The sequence below is a fragment of the Camelus bactrianus genome, chromosome 16, assembly GCF_048773025.1.
Source record: "Camelus bactrianus isolate YW-2024 breed Bactrian camel chromosome 16, ASM4877302v1, whole genome shotgun sequence".
Lineage (NCBI taxonomy): Eukaryota > Metazoa > Chordata > Mammalia > Artiodactyla > Camelidae > Camelus > Camelus bactrianus.
Genome location: NC_133554.1, coordinates 10,856,342 through 10,874,824, shown reverse-complemented (window position 1 = coordinate 10,874,824; position 18,483 = coordinate 10,856,342). Strand labels below are relative to the sequence as shown.

General features: G+C 52.2%; 1 protein-coding gene across 5 annotated transcripts in view; it reads right to left on the bottom strand.

The window, feature by feature from the left end:
• ITGAE (integrin subunit alpha E) overlaps positions 1 to 18,483 on the bottom strand; it is a 51,190-nt gene that overhangs the window by 30,909 nt on the left and 1,798 nt on the right. For 4 of the 5 annotated variants that reach the window (XM_074342569.1, XM_074342568.1, XM_074342567.1 and 1 more), the window contains exons 2-7: positions 10,055 to 10,175; positions 2,833 to 2,924; positions 1,586 to 1,653; positions 1,113 to 1,230; positions 743 to 886; positions 245 to 360 (exon numbers count right to left, since the gene is read on the bottom strand). In XM_074342569.1, coding sequence (XP_074198670.1) covers positions 245 to 360; positions 743 to 886; positions 1,113 to 1,230; positions 1,586 to 1,653; positions 2,833 to 2,924; positions 10,055 to 10,175 — 659 coding nt within the window. Of the gene's footprint in view, positions 1 to 244; positions 361 to 742; positions 887 to 1,112; positions 1,231 to 1,585; positions 1,654 to 2,832; positions 2,925 to 10,054; positions 10,176 to 18,483 lie in introns of those variants that run through there. The other variant, XM_074342570.1, reaches the window with a different exon arrangement.

Here is an 18,483-nt window from a genome sequence, read left to right as displayed (position 1 = left end):
GAGTTGGGCTGAGCTGCTGAAGGCACAGGACCCAGACAAGTGATGGTACCTTAGGCCCCCCAGGCAAGAAACCAGAAGTCTGCAGCTACAGGAATAACTCCAGCAGAACCACCACCCTGCTGAGCCCAGCCCAAATAGCTGACCCACGAATATGAGCAGGTCACTGGGGGGTGCTTTGGGGTGGCGGGTTCACTGCGGTGGGTCACCCAGAGGCTGTGTGAGTCCAACCCTTAGGGAAGCCCACCTCAAAGCACTTCTCATAGACGTTCTTCATCATGTTGGAGATGAAATCTTTGGCTCTCTGGAAGTCTGGGGGATCGATGCTTCCTGAGCCATCCAGGATGATGGCGATCTCGGTACCTGGGCCAAGACAGGGAGCAGGTCAGGAGTGGGCGTGGCATTCGGGGCAGGAGTGAGGGCACCCACCCCACTGAAGCTCTGAGGGCTCAGTTCAGGGAGGACGTCGATGATGCTCCCAAGAGGGAAGCCTTTGTCTCAGGGGCAGAGACAGTCAGAGGCTGCTGGGGCCCTAGCTGTGTGTCACTCCTCACACTCCCACTCCCTGGGTCTCGGCTTCCCCGCCTGTAAGAGAGAGTGGGGCAGAGCTGGGACTGGCCAAGCCTGTAGAATCCAGCCACTGCTCCCCATCTCCCAGACCTAGGGCCCCTCATCCCTGGAGGTCACCAGCCTAGGGGTCAGCTCTGACAGCTTCTGGGAGCAAGCTAGATCTGCCTCTTCTTACCTGCTCCCTCCTCCTCCTCCTCCTCTTCCTCCTCCTCCTCCACCTTCAGAGCCCGGCGCTGCCTGGCTCTGTTCTCCGTGCTGCCTTCTTTGTTCCTGGAGCAGACTCCAGCATCCACATGGGCATCGGGATCCAGGAGACTCTCTTTAAAAAGTACACATGGACGAGCCCAGGGTCAGACGGCCTCCTGTTCACCTCCAGACAAGCCCACACTTAGCTCTGCCCTGGTTCCCTTCACAGAGGCCTAGACCTGCTGGCCCTCTCGGGGCCTCTGTGTCCCTCTGCACCTGCAGTGGGCTGGTGCCTCTTCTTGGAGACCTAAGGAGAGCTCTTCAGAGCTGTCCAAGGCCAGAGAGGGTCCAGTCCTTACCAAGGTTGGAGAAGTAAACCTGGGCCCGGGGCTGGAGGTCAGGAGCCAGCAGGCTGCAGTTACCCGTGAACTCTGAGCTGAGGCTGTGGGGCTGCCGGGTCGCCACTTGAATGCAGATCTGGAGGAGGGGGAGAGGGAGACGGAAAAGCCTGGGTCACCCCAGCCCAGGGCCCCTAGTCGCAGCCATCCCCTCACCCCCATGCCAGAACCAAGGGCCTCAACCAGGCAGGGGACACAGGAACAGCTTCCTCACTCCTCAGCAGGGGTAGGAGTCAGTGCTGGGACCGGTGTGCTGGGTCACATGAGGACCTGCGTCAGAACCACCATCAGCCCTGGGGTTGGCACCAGGGAGACAGCTGGGCTCAGCCCCGAGAATAACATGCCAGTCAGGACTGGTACCCACAACGGGTCGACACAGGGGTTAGCACCAGCCTCCCTGAAGCCCTCCATCCTCCCATGCCACGCACACTCACCAAAACACCATGCTGGTTCCGGACAGCTGTCACTCCCCGGTACCTCCTTTTTGGGATGGGGACATGCTCTGAAACAGGTAAGCCCAGGTAAGGAGGAGGGATGCTGTGAAGCAGCCTAGGAGCCAAGGTCAGAGGGCACAGGGCCATCTTGGTCAGGGCCCCATGAGGAACCAGTAGCCCCTCTGGGCAGCCTCTAGAAGCTGGATAGGGGGGCCTTCAGGGACAGGCCTCTCCCCCAGGCTCATCCAGTGCCTCATTCAGCATAGGCCCCATGATGTCTGCTCTGTGCCCAGCCTGTGACAGACGGTGACAGGGACCCAGAGAAACAGACCTGTTCCTTGTCCTCCAGGGGCCCTGGGTCTGCTGGGGCAGGCAGGTGGAGAAGTGCCAGCCGGCGGTGTGTGCGGCGCTGGGAGGACCAGCTTTACAAACCGATGAGCCCTTCTCTCTCACAGTCCTGTCTCTGGGGACTCTTACTGCCCCACACCCCCGGGGGCAGAGATGTAGCTCCTCCTGCTCCCCGCTCTCCACTGTGGGCCTCAGGAGACTCATTTCTGAGTCACAGGATCACTCAGTCACCCTACTGGACCATGTCCCCTTCTGAGGCAGAGATTGGGGTCTCACAGAGCCCAGGACTCCTCCTTACACAGCCATCAGCACAGATGGGCCTTCAGTAGGACTGGGTGGGGTGGGGACAGTTTGCTCAATGAGTGAACCAGGTCCATTCATCTGTTGATCAGTGTGACTGAGTGCCTCATCTAGGGCAGGCCCCTGCTAGATGCTAGGGTGGCCACAGTTAGATCGGGAGGGGAAGGGGTGGATTGCATTGAGGTGTGATGAGCTGGGATAGGTTGGGTTTCGGAATCAGGTGGAGTTGGGTTTGCATCTCTGGTGCTGCCCAGATGCGTGACCGTAGTCATGCTGGAAACCAAAGGCTTCCTCTTCTGTAAAATGGCATGGTTTTGAGGGTTAAAGGTATATGAAGCACTTAGCAGAATGGAGTATTCCACACGTTTCAGGTATCATTTTTGCTGTTAGGACTGGGTCCAGAATGGTGGGTTGGCGACGAGGGTTGGGAAGGGATGGGACTGGGCATCAGGGTGGAAGGCTTGCTGTCGGTGGTGGTGGTGGGGCCTGGGGTGGAGGGACTGGGTTAGATGGGGCTGGGGCTGGAGTGGTTGGGCTGGATGAGTGGGATTCCTAGAAAGGAGGTCCTCGAGCATTCCCTGGAGTGAGGGCTGACTTACCAACTGGTTGGCAACGGAGCTCATCGTGGGCAAGGGAACATCGATGCAGGGGCTCTGCTGTCCTGCTGGTACTGGGGCTGGTGACCAGAAGCCTGAGCAGATGGGTAGGCAGCAAAGTTGATCTGGTCAATGATTCTCTTCTCCTCCCTGCCTGCCCAGGCCCAGTCTGCCCATTCCAGGCCCACAGACCCACAGGCTCTCTGTTTGGAAATCTATAGAGAAGCCCAGACCTGGAAAGGCAGGCAGACTTCCAGCCCGGGACGGCGGACCCTGCATCACGTGGGAGGCATTTGCTCAACCTCTACCTTTGCACAGCTCCAGGCAGGAAATGGTTAACTGCATCCCCTCTCTGCCTGCTAGCCCACCCTGACAGACATGGGGGTGATACCTGTGGTACAGAAAGACTCTCTGCTCTTTGGTGGCAGTGGGGAACCAGGAAGCCACCAGCAGCATATTTGGTTCTGTTGGGGGCAGCGCTGGCTTCCTAGTGGTGGCCGGGGGCCTGCGCCATCTGGCCTCAGTGACAGTGCTTCCCGAGAAGAGTACACTGGTGCCCTTAGCCTATGGGTTGGTCAAAACTGGAGGTTTCAGTGGGTGGGCACCTCAGCCTGATTAAGGCAGCCTCCAGAGATGTAATTGCTAATGGCAGACTCTGCCCCCTGCCCTGAGCACAGGAGGACAGCAGAGAGCCAGTGTTGGCCGAAACATCCTCACTGTCCCTGCTGCCCAGGGAGGTTTGGGCTGCCCCAAGACAGGGAGAGAGCTCCCCATCCCAGGGGTTGTGAGTAGTGGGTATTGGGGAAGGCGCTCTGAAACTGGGCTTGGTAACAGTGAGCCAAGTTCAAGGTCTTTATGCTGAAGGCAGTAGGAAGCCACAGAGGACTTTGTAAAGGGGAAGTGCATGATTAGTCCGTGTTTATAAAGGGGAAACATGATGAAAAGGTAAAAGTGAGCTACGGTGGATAGGGGGCAGGAACGAGGTGCTGTTTCCACTTCCTCACCTCCCATCACTGGACACTTAAAAAAATTATGATATATGTCATTCACTTATCTCCACGGTTTACAGAAGAATAATAAAATCCACACCTGTGTGTGCCCTAGCCAGTCCACCCCACCCCAAGCTGACTCCTGCCCTCTGATAGGGTTCCTGTCAAGGTCAGCTGTGGTCCCCACCTTGCCAAATCCAAGGGACACCTTTCTGTCCTGATCTTCCTCAACCTCTCAGCAGCCTTGGACATAAGCAAACATCTCCTCCCTGAAACACTTTCGTTTTGATTTCCCTTGACCTCTCTCATTACTCCTTCCCAAATGCCTTAGCTTGCTCCTTCCATTGTCTGACTTCTAAATGTCACTGGTGTCCTGGGGCTGGGTCCTTGTCTTCCTCTCCAGCACGCTCTAGGGATCCCTTCCAATCCCCTGGCTTCAATATACCTGTCAGTGCTGAAATTCCCGCCTTTGTATCTGCAGCACTAGCGTCCCTCCAGCAGAAGCCAGACCAGCATAGCTGTAGAAAGCAGAATAATGACCCAGCACCCCAGAGAGGTCCAGGCCCTAATGCCCAGGACCGTGAAGAAGCTACTTTTTAGGGCAAAAGGTGCTTTGTAGGTTTGATTAAGTTAAGGATCATGTGATGGGGCAGATTATTTGGGTGGGCCCAATGTAATCACAAGGGTCCTTATGAAAGGGAGGCAGGAGGGTCAGAGTCAGAGATCTGAAGATGAAGCAAGAGGCCACAAGCCAAGGAAGGCAGGCAGCCTCCCCAGAAGCCAAAAGAGGTGAGGAAACGATTCTCCCCTCGAGCCTCCAGGAGGAACACAGCCCTGCTAATGCCTTGATTTCAGCCCAATAAGACCCATTTCGGACTTCTCCTGAACTGCAAGATAATACAATTGAGCTGTTTTAAGCCACTAAGTTTGGGGTGAATTGTTACAGCAGCCTTAGGAAATGGATAAATAACAACTGCCCTTCGTCTAATAGGCATTTCAAACTTAGAAAGTCCAAACAGAACAACGGCCCTGTCCTCCTGTGCTGGACCTTTCCACCTCCCCGGCCACAACGCGGCACCACCAACCACTGCATTCTGGAGTCTGAAGCTCGGGGACACCCTCGCGTTATCTTTTCACCCATGGCCTACATCAAATTCATCAGTAAACCCCGTCGGTTCTTCCTCCAAATTACACCTAGAGAGCATCTCTTCTGTCTGTTTCCCCTGCCAGCATCATCTTGCCTGGTCTATAGCAACAGCCTCTTAATTGGGGTTGGGTTTTGGGGGAGGGGTTAAAATTTACTCTCAAAAGTTACACCATGTCACTCCCATTACAGCAGCCTCCCACGCACTTAAGAAAAGAGTCCGCCGCAGCCCGCGGGGGCCTCGAGCCATCTAGCGCCACCCCGCCTCTGAGACGCCCCTCCCGCTCCTCTGCTCTCCCAGCTCTGGCTCCACGCTGGCTGGCTCCTCTTCCGGGACTGCCCCCAGCTTGGGCCCTCTGCCTTGCTGTACCCCCAACTCTCCCCAAGCCTGGCTCATTCTCATCCCTTGGCCTCGCGTAACTGTCACCTCCTCACAGACGCTTCTCCAGCCGGCCCCACCTCACAACCCATTTATTCTGCTTTGTATCACCCTGTTTATTTCCTTCTCAGAACTTGTCCCCATTTGAGAGCGTCCTGTTGACTTGTTTGTGTGTTTATTACCTATCTCCCCCCACCCTGCCCCCAGACTGTAAGTTCCCCAGGGAATCTTGTCTGTGTTGTTCGCCATGTTATTTCTAACATCTGGAACAGTGGCTGGCACAGAGCAGGGGCTCGGTAAATATTTGTTGAATGACTATTGAATGGCAGCCCAGGTAGCAGGTGAGGGGGCCAATCTGGGGCAGGGCTGAGGGGTGGAGGGCGGGTGCAGCTGAGCTCTGTGGGCTTGCAGCTGAGCTCCCAAATTAGGTCGCCTGCTCAGCAACCTGCCTCTTTCCCCAGACCCCTCCCCAGCCTAAGCCTCAGCCCTGGACCCAGCACCTTAATCTCTCCTCCCGCACAAAGGTGGGCTCAGAACTTTGCTCCCGCTCGGACCATGTTTTGCTAGGGTAGGTGCAGGCCTGGAATAGCCTTGGCTCTCCTTCCTCCTTCAGGCCCTGGGCCCAAGCTGTTTCTTCTGCCTGCAATGCCTTTTACCTTCTTTTCCTGCAGAACAGTTATCCCAAATGCCAGCTCCTCAGGAAGTCGCCCCCAAAGTAGGACCACCTTGACCCTATCCAAGCTCTCCAGGAAGCCCTCACTCTTCCTTTATTCTTAGCTTTTGTTCCCATGTAGATTGCGAGTTCCCGAGAGACAACCATGTACAGTTGCACAGGCTGTGCACTGCAGAACCCAAGATTGCCATACATATTGGTCATGCTATGCTGTGGCCTGGGGCCCAGTCTGGGCTGCCCCTGCAGCCTAGCCTTTTAAATACCCCCACCATGGTGGGTGGTCTCTTGAGCTCCAGATTTATCGACTGAGTGACTAACAAATTCAACAATAACTGAACAACCATCAGCTGGCAGCCCCAGGGACCCTATTACACCTGGGCTGGGTGCAGCACGTCTCCTGCCTACCTTCATCCATAACCCATCTTTGTCCTCAGAGTCTATTCCCATCCCGCCCAGGGGGAAGGCCTTTATATTCCACTCCACCCCGCTGCAGCTCCCAATGCAGCCAGCCAAGGCTGTTACATCTTAGGGAGAAACAACGTGAGGGAGTGAGAGGGACGTGTCATCCTCACAAGGGGAGCCCAGCTGGTTCCTCTGTGGCTCCGGGGCGGCCGGCAGTGCGTTTCCTGCCCTGTGCAGCAGCCTGTGGTCTCAGGCTCCAGTGTCTGCATCAGGAACCCAGAACTGCCTCCCACCACATCCTCCTTCCCTGCATGTTCAAACCCACGAGCCCCCCACTCTGCTTCAGCAGGTGTTCGGGGAGGTTTTCTTGCACGCAGCTGGGCTCTCCCTGCCACCGCTGGGTGGGTTGAGAGCCTTCTGCTCCGAGGGCTTCAAAGTCCCCCATCCACTGTGGTCTTTCAGTTTGGCTTCTGAGGCAGGGGACGTTAAGGACTGTTGGGCCTGAAGCTGGTGTGGTGAGGGCCCTGCTGGGGTACTGGTGGGAGGGGGCTGGGCAGGAGACGGTCACCAATAACTCGGGCTGAAATCTGGCCTTGACAAGTCGGGGGAGCAAGCAGAACGCTCACACACTGCAAAGTTTGCAAAACTGAATGCTGACCTAACCCAGAAGGCATGATCCAGCAGTTCCACTGCTGGATACGTGCCTGATAAAAAAAAAAAAAAAGAAGTGCCCTCACCCAGCAAAAGAAAGTGCGGAGCTGTGCTGTTCCTCATGGCCCAAGGAAACTGCTAGAACACTCCTCATTAGCACCGTTCACACAGAGGAAAACTCTAGCAACCGCCATGAGCACCACCGCCTCAGGCAACGCCAGGTCAGACTCCTAGACTGCATGCTGAGGGAGAGGAGTCTGACGTAACAGAGCACCTACTGCATGCCTCGTTTATGACACGTCCCAAGAACAGGCAGAGCCGGTCCGTGGCGATGGACGGCGGGGACAGCGCATAACTCTCCCCGCCCGGACTGTGCCTGGAGGGGAGCACACAGCTGCCGGGGGCTTATGATAGGCGGGCCCTGTTCTGCCTCTTGATCTGGATGCCGCATCCGTGGGTGGCTCACTTCGTGAACATTTCCTGAGCGGCACGCGGACGACGTGGGCAGTTTTCTGTGTGGCAACCAGAATTCATCTTAATTCATCTTCCTGTAGCCAGATACTTCCTAAGGACCTCATCACCCTCCCTGCTTCAAGCCTTCTGGCTGCCCAAACCCTCTGTGCCGAGGTGGGGGACAAGGCACCGCCCACATCCTCCATCCAATTTCTCATGGCTCTCAGCCTCAGCCACTACACCTGCCCAGCTCCCCAACCTCACTCAGGCCTTCCAGACTTCACCCAAGCTGTTCTCAGCCCCGACTCCCCTTCTCATGCCTTCTCACACCAATCCCTACTTGGCCCCCAACTCCCAGTGTCGATGCATAGTCTCTGGAGGAAGGACACACGTGCCACTGCATCCCCAAAACTCCCTGGACGTCCCCACAGAGCAGCCATCACTCCTCTTGCCATCGCCTGACTTGTCTGTTTCCCGCATGAGCCTGGAGCTCCATGAAGGCAGGGACTGTGTCTCCTTCACTGTCTTCTCCCCGCAGCTTTGCCTGGCACTGAGTAGGTGCTCCTTAAATGAATGAATGAATGAGTGAATGGGCCCTGCCCTCACCACTTAAATCTAATGGTCACCAGCTTCTTCACTGTACAATGAGGAAACCAAGCATGGGGTCCAAGCCCAGGTCCAGGGCTGTGAGGCTGCCCCAGGAGCTGCCACCGTCCACCCATCTTCCACTAAACAGAGCTCTGCTCAGCCAGGAGCCCCGAGCACCTCACCGGGCTCTGCCCCAAAGCCCTCCGGAACCCCGAGCTCACGGTTCAGGTGTGTCGGGTTTGAAGGAAACCCTGGATCATCGGCCAGAAGCAAAGCAGTGGGGGTGGGGAGGGGTGGGGAGGGAACCAGCCTGGGGCAGCTGCAAGCACAGAAAGAGGCCTATGACCCACAGGAACCAGAGGGGGGAGGGGAGGGACCGCTCTAGATTGAGGGTGACCAAAGAGACAGCAAAGATATGCAACGCATGAACCTTGACCAGACCCAGGCTTCAAAACAAAGCAGCTCTAAAAGTCGTTTTGGTGACAACAGGGGGACATTGGCATGTGTATCGTGACCCTTCACGGCAGAACTTCTCCTAAAACCAAAGACGTGCCTCTGCATCAGCACCACTCTCACCGTCTGACGGAGTTCACTGTGGACTTCCTCGCTTATTGTCTGTCTCCCCTGAGTTTAAGGATTTGTGTCTGCTTTGCTCCCCGCTGTATCCTCAGGGCCCGGCATACAGTAGGTGCTCCATATAAACATTTGTGGCGTGAATGGCCGTGGTATATATTATTCTACAACTTGCCTTTTTCATCTTAGATTGATCCAGTTCATAACCATTGCACTCATTTCGTTCATCGAACCTGCTTTTAGCATCATGTCGGATGAATCCCACTTATTCCTTCCAGTTTCCAAGGATGCAGATTTCCCGCCTCTCATGGCTCAAAACAATGTCACAATCAACATCTTTACGTGTGCCTGAGAATGTCCCTAGGGCTGGTATCTGGGAGTGGAATCGATGAGTCAAAGGCCACGTGCATCCTCAGCTCTGCCCGAAGTGGCAAAATGGTGCTCCAAGGTGATTCTACCAACTCACACGCCCACAAGCTCCTGCTTCACCACATCCTTACCAGCAGAATGGTGTCAGATTTAAACTGTTTTGCTGATCTAATGGGTGGGTACAGGTGATATTTTTAAAATATAAGGTAATGTGTATTGATCTTAAACTTGGCCAGAAATTGTGCCAAATCCTTTAGGTGCCTTAACTCAAAGCATCCTTGCAACAACCTGGTGAGGTCAGAAAATATCACCCCACTGCAGAGATGAGAAACTGAGGCTGCTGTAAGTCTAGAGCGAAGCTGTCTCTGAACCACAGTGACCAGACCCACAGCGTGCCTCGTAACCGCTCTGGCCTGCCTCATATTTTCCATTTAAAAAAAATACTTTTTGTCACTTGTCCAAACATCTATATAGAGCATGTGTTACTTTTGTAAGGGGCAAAAGAGCCTTAATAAATTTTTTAAAATTATTTGATGACTTTATTTTGTAGCCTTTTGAGTAAATGATAACTTCTCTTTGATCCCTGGGAAATTTAAAAAAAAATTTTGTTGTTTGTTTTGGGCGAGGTACTTAGGTTTATGTATTTAATGGAGGCACTGGGGATTGAACCCAGGACCTCATGCATGCCAGGCGCCTGCGCTCTACCACTGAGCTATACCCTCCCCCTGGGAATTTAATAAACTTTAATTTCAGAGAGTTTTTTTAGTCCCCCCACCCCCTCATCCCTGGTAGTGAAGGGGGTCCAGGGTGAGGAGAGGGGCTCTGGCTGGGAGGACTGGCCCTGAGCTCACAGGCTGTCTCCTGCACGCCCTCCTGAAATTAACAGGAGGTTCTCCCCAGGCTGTGGGGTGGGGTGCCAAGGCCTTGTCAGGGACCGTCTCAGGCTCAACAGGACCCCTTAGTCCTCACACCCCACTCCTTCTCGTCCACCAGACCCCACTCACCAGGTCTGGTTGGTGCTGGAGTCTTGGTGCAGAAGGGAGCTGAGCACGTAGGGGGCGCCTCCCTCGGGAGTCACCCAGGTCTGGACCACATCCACGTTGAAGGCAGCCACAGGAGCGAGGCCTGAGGAGAAAAAAAGAATATTTAACAAAAGAGGCACCACTATTCCATCAAATCCTGAGGTGTGGTTATCCCCAATTTACAGATGAAAAAAGCAAGATTCCCAAGGATATTTTTTCCCATGGGAATAGGGCTGGCATGAAGGCGTGTCTGACCCGAGCTCCTGATCCTCCTACTAAACCAAGTTGTGTTGGCACCAAGGCCCCTTCCTCCAGGAGGCCTTCCTTGGTTATCTCCCAGAGCACTGTCACCTTCTCCCACCTCCCACTGTGCACTTTCTACACCTGCCACAGAGCACATGCTCAACACTGTGTCACGGACCAAAGTTCAAACAGACTATGGGTCCCGGGAGAGGGGCTGCATACATTCTGTCTACGTGACCCCCACCAAGTGACCCAAGAGAAAACATATGTCCTCAAAAACAGCTGAAAAAAAAAAGAATTTTTATAGCAGCTTTATTTGTAACAATCCCAAACTGGAAACAACCCAAAAGTGCATCAACTGAGGAACAGATAAGCTGGCGGTGGTGTATTCAGAACATGGACTACTGCTCAGGAGTGAAAAGGAACAAACAGCTAACACACAGCAGGAGGGGTGACTCACAACAGTCACTGTGCTGAGTGCAAGAAGGCTTATGTAGGAGGGTACTGCGGAATTCCATCTATGTGGTGTTCTGGAACCAGCAAAACTAATCTATAGTAAAAAATACACTGCCTGAGGGAGTCGGGGGTGAGGATTAACTGGGAGGGGACAGGAGGGAGCTTTCTGGGGTGATGGAAGTATCCTATATCTCTACAGGAGTTTGGATTACAAACGTGTGCATTTGTCAAAAGTACATCAAATGGTCCACTTAAAATTTGTGCTTTTCACTGTGTGTAAATTTTACCTCAAAAAAAAAAAAACCCAATAAGCAAATATTGAACTCTAGTTGATAGGTATGCTGAAATGTTTAGGGATGACCTGTACTGATGTCTGCAGTTTGATCCCTTTAGAAACCCTTTGGAGGTGTCAACAAAAGCTGAGTATACATGTGACTCATAACCCAGCAATTCTACTCTTAGGCATAAACCCAATAGAAATGTGCTCATATGTTCACGAGAAGACATGTACAAAAATGTTCACAGCCCCACCTCTTATAATAACCCCAGACTGCAACAACCCAAATATACGTCAACAATAGAAGAAAATGAATAAACTGTGGTGTATTCACCAAGGGAACACTCTAAGGCAACGAAAATAATTAATGAAGTGGGTGGATCTCACAAACGCAATGTTGGATGAAAGATGCCAGAAACAAAACAGAACACGTTGTATAATTCTATTTATACAAAGCTCAAAACAGGCAAATTAATACATGGTATTAGAAGTCAGGAGAGTGGTTACCCTTGGGGGTAAGGTCATGGCTGGAGGGGCTGTGAGAGGTACTTCTTGGATGTTGGTAATATTCTCTGATTCTCGAAAGGGGTACCAGCACATGGATTCCATTTAATTTGAAAATTCACTAATCTGAATTTCTCCATTTTTGTGTGTGTTCTCTTCAAAAAAAAAAGTTTACATTAAAAAATAATTGCAGGAGGAGGAGGGATAAATTAGGAGTTCAGGATCAACAGACACACACCACTAGATATAAAATAGATACACAACAAGGGTTTACCATATAGCACAGGGAACTATATTTAATATCTTGTAATAACCTATAATGGAAAAGAATCTAAAAAAAAGAACATATATACACACATATATAACTGAATTACTTTGCTGTACACCTGAAGCTAACACAATAGTATTAATCAACTATAGTTCAATTAAAAATTAATGATAATAATTGCAAGTGTTTGAAGCACATTGAATATATAAAAATTCCAGGGATTCATAATAATATGCAAAAGACAGAGAGAAAACAAAAACAAACCAAAACATGGCATTGAAGATGCCAGAAAGAGAAAGAAAAATATCGTATGATATCACTCATATGTGGAATCTAAAAAATAAAAAGAAAGGAAAGAAAAAAGAAGACACTAATGAATTCATTTACAAAATAGAAACAGACTCTCAGACATAGAAAACAATCTTATGGTTATTGGGGGACGGGGTGGGAAGGGATAAATTTGGAAGTTTGAGATTTGAAATTGTTAACCACTATATATAAAAAATAGATAAAAAACAAATTTCTTCTGTATAGCACAGGGAACTATATTCAGTATCTTGTAATAACCTTTAATGAAAAAGAATATGAAAATGAATATATGTGTATATGTGTGTGTGTGTATATATATAATATATATTTTACATATATATATATATATATATATATATATACACACATGCATAACTGGGACATGATGCTGTATACCAGAAATTGACACATTGTAACTGATGGTACTTCAATTAAAAGGAAAAAAAACGCTGTATTATCCACCATTAGAAGTACTGAGGGCATCACCCCCTTATTCTGAAAACTGTTTAAGGAAGAATATTAAGCACTTTTCTAGACTTTTCTATCTGAGCTGCATTTCAGGGTCACCAAATAGTCCTAGCTGACGAGAAAAAGTTCTTCACAGAAGAATCATTACTAATGAGTGTGGCTGGAATAACAGAATCGTAACACAATTTTGTAAGGCACAATGAAATGCAGTAATTAATTGTCTACAATCATCCATGGATAAAGCTACTAGATGAAAGTTCGACAGAGCACTTTGCAATTAGGCTGACACCCCCTGAGCCCACTGGCTCATCTTACCATCCCTCAGAGTGGGTCCCCCAGGCCTGCGTGCCTCCTGGCGTGACCCCCTAGGAAGATTACTGGAGCCCAAGACTGCATTTCTAACAAGCTCCCAAGTGATGACCAGGCTGCCGTGCCCGTCATCAGCCCACACTTCGAAAATCAAGTCTTTAAAATACCCTAGCAAAGGAAACAGAAAGGAGGAGTGAGATAAATGCAGGAAGGATGGCAAAATCCTCCTGACTGTTTCAAGGATGCTCGCCAAAAAAGTTAAACCTGAATTTAGCGAAGGCATTAGCCCTAACTTCCAGGTTTCAGGAAATGTAGGGGGTTGAGGGACAAAACACACACATTGAGAGGAAGCAAACGCACAAATCCTAAATGAAGATGTCCCACAAGACAAGTGACTGAGCTCTGTCTGCAGTAAAGGAAAGATTTGAAAAAGACTCATAAACCATAAAAAAAAAAGGGTGGGGGTGGCAGGGGCCCCCTCTAGACTAAGAGAGGCATCCTAGCGACCGCACGGGATGTGCAGACCTTGTCCGACTCTTGATTTGAACACCCGGATTTTTAAAAATAGCCATTTTGAGACAGTCAGAAAGAATTGAATACAGACTGGGTATTAGACAATACCAAAGAATTCTGGTTAATTTTGTTCAGTGATGAGAACATGGTGCCTGTTTAAGACAACATCCCTGTACTGCAGAAATGCATACTGAAGTATTTAAGGGTGAAATGACTTGATATGAGGGATTTGCTTTCACACAATGCTTCTGAAACATCAATGTGCAAATGAATCACCCACGTATCTTCTCAAAATGCAGATTCTGATTCAGCAGGTCAGGGAGTGGGGCTGACATCCCCCAGACCAAATTGTGAGCAGCAAGGCTTTAAAATACTTTGGTAAAGGAAATAAAAAAGGGACAGTGAAATGAAAGCAAGGGCGGCAAGGTCTTGATAGCTGTGTCACCTGGGTGGTACGCATTTTGGGTGTATCATTGCCATTTTCCTTACACACTTAAAACTTTGTTTAAAACCACCCTTTTAAAGGCTGGTGGAACAGGTGCCCTGTGTCTGCTCTCTCTCAACTCTCCATCCCTTTCCCTGAGCCTGGCACAAAATAGACACCTGTTCTTTATTCCTTTCCCTTTATACCTCTGCCTTGCCCAGAAGGATGGTGTAGTGACTTGTAAAAATTTGCAATGCACTGAGATAAAGCTCGTCTTAAAATAATGGGGTGGGTGAAAAAAACTAAAAAGTGAGAACTACCCGCTTCTTACAAGGGGCGACTGGAAGGCCTTCTTTCCCTTTTCTACTGTCTGCCTGACTTACAGACATGAACTGAAACCCAGCGATAAGTCCAGGCTCATCCCCTGAGCATCCGTGGCACCTCCCTACTCAGCCCGATGCCCCTTCTGCCAGGTCTGCTCTCCGGCTCCTTGATACCCCACTTCCTGAAGGCCATCTGCACACTCCCATCTCCGGGCCTTTGCACAAGCTCTTCCCTCTGCTCCATCCTTTGGGGTCCTGTTCAGGCACTCCCTGTCCTAGGAGCCAATCCAGATTCTTTGCCAGAGTAACCCAATGGTCCCTGAGCCCCCTTGGCATCCTGTGGTGTCTCTGTCTGGCTCTGACTAAATCCTGTCTGGGTTAGAGTGATCTGTGATAAAGTCTGTCTCCCCAAAACTATAATCTGATCTGAGTCATCCATGACACCAGTCCCCCCTACTCCAACCACAAAGTCCCGCTCAGCACAGAGCCAGGCCCGGATGAAGTATCGTGGCAAAGTCAGAGGGGGCCAGAGATTCCTGATCCTCATCCCACACCCCCATCCCCATTTTCACTTTGTTCAACTGAAGGATCTCGGTGCAAGATCCCTGAGGGGTGGGAAAAGGGAGCAGATAAGCAGAGACCATCACAGCTACCTTCCTGCACCACCTGCTGTCTTCCAGGCGCCACACTCAGGTGCTGAGACTCAGAGAGTTCGAGTGATTTGCTCAAGGCCCATCAGCAGATAGAAATTCGTGTCTGGGGCCCAGGTCTGCCTCATTCTGAAGCCTTTAGTAAAAGCTGGAGGCACTGAGGGGTTGGTGTAAACAGACAGCAGGGTCACACATGGTCGGCAGAAGCTGGGCACTGCTCCTGCTGGGCACAGCTCCCCGTAGGGCCAGCAGAACTGGGGAACTGGGGCAGAGCTGGGTTAGAGAGCTGGTAACTAGGTCAGTGAGAACCCTGATGTTGGCTGGCGCAGGGCGTGAGAACGTGTGTGTGTGTGGAGGGGTGTCACGGGGTCTGCTGGGCCTCCCCAGAGAGCCAGCTGTGCCTTGGGTCCGCGAGGTGTGAGCCGCCTCGCTCATGCAGACTCCCCCAGGCCCCTGCCGTTGCCCCTCTGCTTGGGCTGCCCTTGCACCAGGTGACCCCTTCCCTTCCCACCGAGACTCAGAGAAAAGGAGCGTGGGTCCCAGAGGGAGGCAGTCCGGAGCTCAAATTCTCGCTTTGCCAGAGTCCCTGAAGCACCTCACCTCTGTCTCCCCACCTGTGATACGAGGCCCTGCAGACAAGCAGGGTGATGCCGGCCAGCATCTGACACTTCAGAGGCTCAGTACATGGGTGCTAATGTCAGTGTTAGAACCACAAGGGAGGGCCTGTCACATTTTCTCTGATGACCTTGCTTGCAATCTCAAGCCCCTTCTCGTGCTGTCAGAGGTGAGAGCCCACTGAACCCGTCTGTCACCACACCACCCACAGGGCTGCCTCCCCAAGCTGTCCCAGCACACCACACGGGCCCACTGAGTCAGACCCTCCCTCCAACATGTCAGCCACCACTTCTCCCCCAACCAACCCCAATCACATTTTATTTTTATTTATTTTTATTCTTTAATGGAGGTACTGGGGATTGAACCCAGGACCTCCTGCATGCTAAGCAAGTGCTCTACCACTGAGCTATATCCTCCCCTACACCGGGCATTTTAAACACACATTCTCATGGTACTATTCCTGGTTTAGCAAACTGAGGCTGAGGGGCAGTGGGGGGCATTGGTTTGCCCAAATTTATACAAGGAGCCCAGCCGTAGAACTGGGACTAGACAGCTGTCCTGACGCCCAGCCCAGAACACCCAGAAAGGCCTTGGGGGGCTCATGCCTCAGAGCTGTCTGCAGCCGCCTGTCCCGGGGGGCAGCTCACCCTCTGACCACCCACCTCGGTCTCTCACATCCAGCCTCATCATCTCAGCCTCTCCCCCTGGGACCCCTTCACAGGCCGCCTGGCAACTGTGGCCAGCAGATCTGCAGCAGACTGTGCTGCTGGGCACTGTGCTAAATGCGTGACAATTTTCCTCCTGAATATTTCTCATAAATGTCTCCTCCTCCCCTGTCCACCTGCCCCAGCCCCCCTTGACTGGACCACGGCAGCAGCCTCCTCACTGGCCCCTCTGCCTCTGTTTTCTCCAGGACTCCGCCTTCCACACCAGTCTGTCACTGTCACAGCTGGGGGCCTGCCAGGCTTCCCGCTGCCTGGCACTCTGGGTGCCCCTAACTCCCCACTACCCCCCTGGACCTCCCCAGCCTGACCGCCAATATGACCCCTGTCTACACTCCACAAGCCAGCCTCCCAGAGAAGGTGGGAGACGTCTGGCCCCAACAAGGTCCACACCCGACACCTGGCGGGCCCCAAACACTGCACTTTTCTACGCCCACGTGGAATGCCCTTTCCCCATCCCCTGTGTGTGACCTGAAGGCATCCTCAGTGGCCCTCCTGTGTGCTGGGGATGGAGGGTCACTGTGTGCAAGCGGCCTGCTCACCCCGGGGCCCAGCGTGTCCTGGTTGTGGGGGGCAGGCAACGTCAGAGAAGACAGCCTTCTGTTCCCACTCAAACGTCACCCTGCATCTTCTGAAACAGACCCCTCACACCCCACATCGCTGTCCTTCTGTTTCTCCTACACGGAAAGCCCCCTCTCCCTTCCCACCACCAGTCTAGACTTGCTAAGGACCTCCCCCAGCCCCAGGGCCACCTCGGACACTACAGCCCCCGTCCTCAGTGACCAAGGCTTTCTATCACACACTTGTCACAGGTCTGGGGTTGTGTCCCCGGCAGTTCTGCCACCTCCCTGCTCCCCTCTGCAGGGCCCAGCAGGACTCCTGGTCCCAGCCTGAAGTTGGTGCAACAGCAGAGCAGGCAGCCTGGACTTCTGGCCCCTTCACCTCTGTAAGTTTCTCTAGGCTGAGAGCACAGGTCCCTTCTTCCCACGAGCCATGTAGACTCAGTCTCTGAGACCTAGGGAGAAGTCAGCAGCTGTGGTCACAGGATGAGTCAGAGTTGAAGACTGACCTGGGGACAGCAGGCCGTATGGTAGCAGGATGAGATGGGCAGGTCCAGACTTTCAGTGTGCTTATGTATCTGCATCTGACTGTCTGAGACAGCTGATGTCATCTCATCTGCTCCCACAGGTGAGGAGCCCAGTAGGTGCTTGGAAAGGGTGGAAGGTCAGGGTCAGGCCAGGAACAGTCTGGATTCTTTCCAGACGAACTAGGCCCAGCCAGGCACAGGATGCAGGGCCCTGGACCTAAGGTCACAGTCTGAGGGGTTCCTCCTCCCTCCCCGGCATCTCCTTGTCACTTTCACAGACTCTCCCCAGTCCTTAAGACTCAGTGCCAATCTCACCTCCTCCAGGAAGCTCTTCAGAATTGGTCCATTCCTAAGTCTCAGGACCTCACAGCATGGAGCAGAAGTGTCACAGCTCCATTCCTCCCACTCAGACTGGAGCTGCTGGGGCCCTGCTCTCCCCTGTCCTGGCCCATAGCTTAGCCAGGCTTCAGGCTGTATCTCATTCCATGACTACTCCATCTTGCTCTCTGCTGTCCATCAGCCTAGGGAGTGCCTCAGCCTCAGAAGGGGTTTGATAAATGTCATCTGGATTGACATCACTAAAAAAGTTGCTGGAGTAGATGGCTGGTTGTTTCAGAGGCCGCAGGAGACAGGGATGAGCAGGAAGCTAGAGTGACAGCAGGGCTAGTGTCCCGGGCCATGGGGTATTCTACTGAGCTGGAGGCAGGTAGAGGCAGGGGCTTGAGCCCCATTTCTGCCAATACTTGCTTGTAATCTTGGCCAGTCATTGCCCCTCTCTGGGCCTCAGTCCCCTCCTCTGTACTGGGAGGGGAGGGGGGCGACTAGGGTCTGGTCTAAGCATCTCCCCTGGACATTCTTGGTGATGGGGGATCAAAGCCATAAGCCATAAGAGGCATAAGATTCTCTCCACACCCCATATGTAACTGAAAGTAAAGGGAAGTCTAAACTGTAAAATAAGGAAGTTTTAAGAAAATTTTGATCTTCCCATGATGATTATTGTAATGTCTTTGAAATGTCAAATATTATAAGTATAAAATGTATGCTTTTCTGCTACCCTACACACATACACCTTGCTTGCTTCTTGGGTGATCTGGCCCCGAGGTGGGTGCTAATTCTGAGCCTCCCCTGACCCCCGCCAGCTCTGCCCCAGCTCTCAGCTACCATCTGGCATTCACTCACTGCCCACCCCACTTGTCCCGTTCCTAGGGAGAACTCAGGCTCCCAGGAGCCTTGAAACTACACC